General features: G+C 32.8%; 1 protein-coding gene across 1 annotated transcript; it reads right to left on the bottom strand.

Annotated features, from left to right (window-relative positions):
- Positions 1-724: 724 nt before the first annotated feature.
- LOC109812397 (heat shock 70 kDa protein 4) lies at positions 725-3717 on the bottom strand. The gene is made up of 3 exons (XM_020376345.3): positions 3558-3717; positions 2718-2940; positions 725-2609 (listed from the first exon to the last, which is right to left on the bottom strand). Exons 2-3 carry the CDS (start codon positions 2935-2937, stop codon positions 973-975), a joined length of 1857 nt encoding a protein of 618 aa, XP_020231934.1. The 5' UTR covers positions 2938-2940; positions 3558-3717; the 3' UTR covers positions 725-972.
- Between the last annotated feature and the right edge of the window lie 675 nt (positions 3718-4392).

The following is a 4392-nucleotide window of genomic DNA, read 5'->3' as shown; positions in this document are numbered from 1 at the left end:
CTCCTAATTTGTCACAAATATATATACGAATCTTACATATAATTATTATACATTTGCTAATTTAATTTTTTAATATTTATTAAATATAATAATTTAATATAATTTTAATTTTTTTAAAGTATAATATATGCATTTCTATACGGTGTAACATTCGGATCAACATCTAATTTGATATTTTAAGAGTCAAAAGCACAATTTAACTTGGATCAAAAGTAGATATAAGATGAAGTGATTTTAATAAAAGTAATTTATTTAAATATATTAATAATAAAAAAAAACACTTTCAGATGTCTAATAAACAATAATGCTACATAAAATATTGTTAATGTAATATTATTAAATTATTATAATAACAAAAAAAAAAACTTTTGTGAATACAAATATCTGAATGCCTTCTGCTTCAAAAGCAATAAAATTATCAAAATCACGATTTAAGGTACAAATTAATTGCTTTTATAATTTAACCTACCATGTTAGCATAATAAATAAAATACATTTGCAAAGGTAAATGGGCTCATAGGGTAATTTTCGAAAGGCAGACCACAAAGTTTCAAGTCCATAACTTGGTTAAAGTACTAATGGGCTTACCTTACAACCATCCTACAAAGCAAGTTGTTGACCTGAAAAACAGCGTTCCGTTTTCTTAAATAAAAAAAAAAACTGTCATTAAAAAAATTAACGCCAAGACTTCTACTTTTTCAAGATACACAAGTATACCCCAGTGTGAAAAAAGATTAACTCAATAAACAACATAACTATAGAGAGAGATGTAGCCAAAACAGCAACACACATGCTGCAAAACAAGTAATCTGCATGCATGGTTTGAGTCCAGGGATCAATTCAGAAGTATGTTGAGTGCTCAGGTCAGCCACTAACAATTTACACAACATATCTATTGCATATTTATCAAACTTGAACATAACAGATTGTCTTTATCACATATACTAGGATAAAATCTCAAATAGAAAGCAATTAACCAATCTTGCCCATGATGCGATCATAGAGGCTCACAAACTCCTTTAGATAATCCTCAAACACCTCTATTTCATCCTGTTTGTTGTCACCATCAAGCAAATTTGAGGCCTTAGTAATTGCAGAACTAAGTTTGTCCCTTTCTTGTGAGCAAAGCTTTGAACTAGTATACTTGTTCTTCAAAACATTCCTCATCTTGTAAATGTAATCATCCAAAGAATTCCTGGCCTTAGCCTTCCTAAGGAACTTCCTATCTTCAGCCTGGTAAATTTCAGCTTCTAGAATCATTCTATTAATTTCTCCGGCTGACAGTCTCTCCTTGTTATTGGTTATCGTAATCTGATTCTTCTTGCCGGTGATTTTCTCTTCTGTAGAAACAGATAGGATACCGTTTTCATCTATGGCAAAGCAATCATACGTAGGATGGCCACGAGGAGCAAGAGGAAGACCAGAAAGCTGGTAAAAACCCAACAAATTGTTATCACTGGCTCTTGGTCGCTCGCCCTCATAAACCTCAGTCATGATAGAGGATTGGTTATCATAAACCGTAACGAATTTTTGTGTCCTCTTTACAGGAATAGTAGTATTTCTAGGAATCACCACACTCATGATATCTCCAAATGTCGATACACCAAGAGACAGTGGTGTCACATCCAGCAGCACCAAATTTGGAACATTCTTAACGCCTTCACTCAACAAAGCAGCCTGCACAGCTGCACCATAAGCAACAGCCTCGTCAGGGTTGATGCTCTTGCACAGATCCTTCCTGTTGAAGAAGTCCTGCAATAACTGCTGGACTTTGGGAATCCTAGAAGATCCACCCACAAGAACAATATCATGTACACTGCTCTTGTCCATCTTAGCATCAGTAAGACACCTCTTTACTGTCTCCATACACTCTTCAAACAGCTCCATATTCATTTCGTCAAACCTTGCACGAGTGATTGAAGAACAGAAGTCAATGCCCTGAAATAAAGCATCTATCTCAATGTTGGCAGTCAGTGCACACGAGAGTGTCCTTTTTGCCCTCTCGCATGCACTTCTCAATCTCCTAAGGGCTCTTGGGTTCCCACTAATGTCCACTTTGTTTTTCCTTTTGATCTCCTCTACGAAGTAGTTTACCATTCTGTTATCAATGTCCTCTCCTCCAAGGTGAGTGTTTCCTGCAGTAGCCTTCACTTGGAAGACCTTATCCTTAATTGTGAGGAGAGACACATCAAAGGTACCACCACCAAGGTCAAATACGAAAATATTTCGCTCACCAACACAATTAATTCTCCTATCAAGGCCATATGCAATAGCTGCTGCAGTAGGTTCGTTGATTATCCGCAAGACATTGAGGCCAGCAATGGTTCCAGCATCAATGGTGGCTTTACGCTGAGAGTCATTGAAATAAGCAGGCACAGTAACCACTGCATTCTTTACAGATGTTTCCAAATACGCCTCTGCAATGTCCCGCATCTTTGTGAGGACCATAGATGATACTTCCTCAGCTGAAAGATGCTTCTCCTGACCCTTATAGTTAACAACAATCATAGGTTTGTCATTAACACCAGAAACGACCTTGAATGGCCACATCATTTTATCCTTTTGAATAATTGGGTCACTATATTTCCTACCAATCAATCTCTTAGCATCTGAAAGTTATAAGAATTCTGATCATTTGTTTGTCCTGCTAAAATTCTACAGATAAAGCATAACTGCAAATATTTAAAGGAAGGCACTCATAAAAACAGAACAATTACCAAACACAGTGTTCTCTGCGTTTGCAGCAGCCTGATTTTTAGCTGCATCACCAATCAACCTTTGATTGTCTGTGAAAGCAACAACAGAAGGAGTGGTGTTGTTGCCTTGATCGTTGTGGATGATCTCCACCCGACAATGCTGCTCCTGCCATACTGCAACACACGAGTAAGTTGTGCCAAGGTCGATTCCCACTGCAAGTCCCTCGTATTTACTGCCCATGATCTGTCGAGTAAATGAAACAAGATAAAAAAATATAAAAAGAAAAAAAAAAGTGATAAAAAATATAGAGAAAAAAAAAAAAAGTTGATGTTAAGACCCAGAAGAAATAGTGAAAGAAATTATGTGGGTTGTTACTAGTAATTCCTAAGTATTAGAATTGGATTTCAGCTAAAGAAATTCCCTTTGATATATATATGTGTGTAAGCTCTTAAATTGTGGATGGCAACTTTGTCAGAAGTGGAAATGTGTTGTAGCAGGATACTACAGTTGATATTACAAAATCTTGAATGACAAATAGCATAATAACTATATATGAAAATAAGATGAGGGTAATAGTTAAAGTAGTTAATTTTTACTATATAAGATGAACTACTTGTGTTTCTGTCTGAAGACACAAGTCAGGAATCACCCATCTCCGATGAACAGAGTATGTTAAAAATGGAGGAGAGTTTTGAGAAATATTAGTTCCTAAAATTTAGAGGAAAAAGAAAAGGTTGAATTTAAGAAGTATGAATGGAATAGGTTAGGGAGGAAAGTAAGTGATATGTATGAAAGTGAAGAGCAGGAGTAAAGAAATGGATTTGCAATATGCAGGTGATGGATGAACATGAAGGCATTACCTTGAATGAATATGGCTAATAAGAATCCCTATGGTAATAACCGCTCTGAATGTTTCCTTCACAATTATGAACTGAAATATAATATAATTGTGCCTCAAAGCCTCATACTTCGCAAGCAAGCTACCACTTGACTTGACTTGACTTGACGTCTTTGTTGCCCTAGCTTCTTTTCCAAGCCAACCTGGTTTTTTCACTACATTAGATTCCACCGTGTAAGAAGCATCTCTCGTGTTTTTTTTTTTTTTTTTAATTAGTTGGTTTTATATATATATAAAAGAGAGATTTATTTATTTTAAAAATAAATTTATTTATACTTATTTTATTTAATAATTCACGTTTTATATCAAATTTTAACGATTAAATAATTGAATTAGAAATTTTTAATATATAAATCAAGTTTGTAAATTTTATTAATAAAAATAAAAATTATTTAATATTCAATTTCATTAATTTAAATCAATGTATAATTTTTTTTATAATTATCTATTAATTTAAATTAATAAAATAAAATATTAAATAATTTTTAAATTTTTAAAAAATATATAAACTTAATTTATGTATTAAATCGTTAAAATTTGATATAAAGTTATTGAGTGAAATAAGTCTATATATATTTATTTTTAGAGTAAGCAAGTCCCTCTTCTTTATTTATATATATATATATATATACGAGGAGAGATCCATTTATTCTAAGAATAACATAGATTTATTCTATTCAATAACTTATGTTCTATATCAAATTTCAACTATTTAACCATTAAAATTAAGGTTCTTAATGTATATATCAAGTCTGCAAATTTTAAAAAAATTTAAAAATCATTTGATACTTCATTTC

The sequence above is a fragment of the Cajanus cajan genome, chromosome 4, assembly GCF_000230855.2.
Source record: "Cajanus cajan strain Asha chromosome 4, NIPB_CcT2T_4, whole genome shotgun sequence".
Lineage (NCBI taxonomy): Eukaryota > Viridiplantae > Streptophyta > Magnoliopsida > Fabales > Fabaceae > Cajanus > Cajanus cajan.
Note: the sequence above shows the minus strand (reverse complement) of the source record. Positions and strands in the feature narration are given on the sequence as shown.

What these genes read in the sequence shown, in the direction of transcription:
- LOC109812397 (XM_020376345.3), bottom strand. Translation starts at nt 2,937, where the DNA reads ATGGGCAGTAAATACGAGGGACTTGCAGTGGGAATCGACCTTGGCACA. An exon ending in CGCAGAGAACACTGTGTTTG is followed by an intron (nt 2,610 to 2,717) that starts GTAATTGTTCTG and finishes TATAACTTTCAG; the next exon opens with ATGCTAAGAGATTGATTGGT.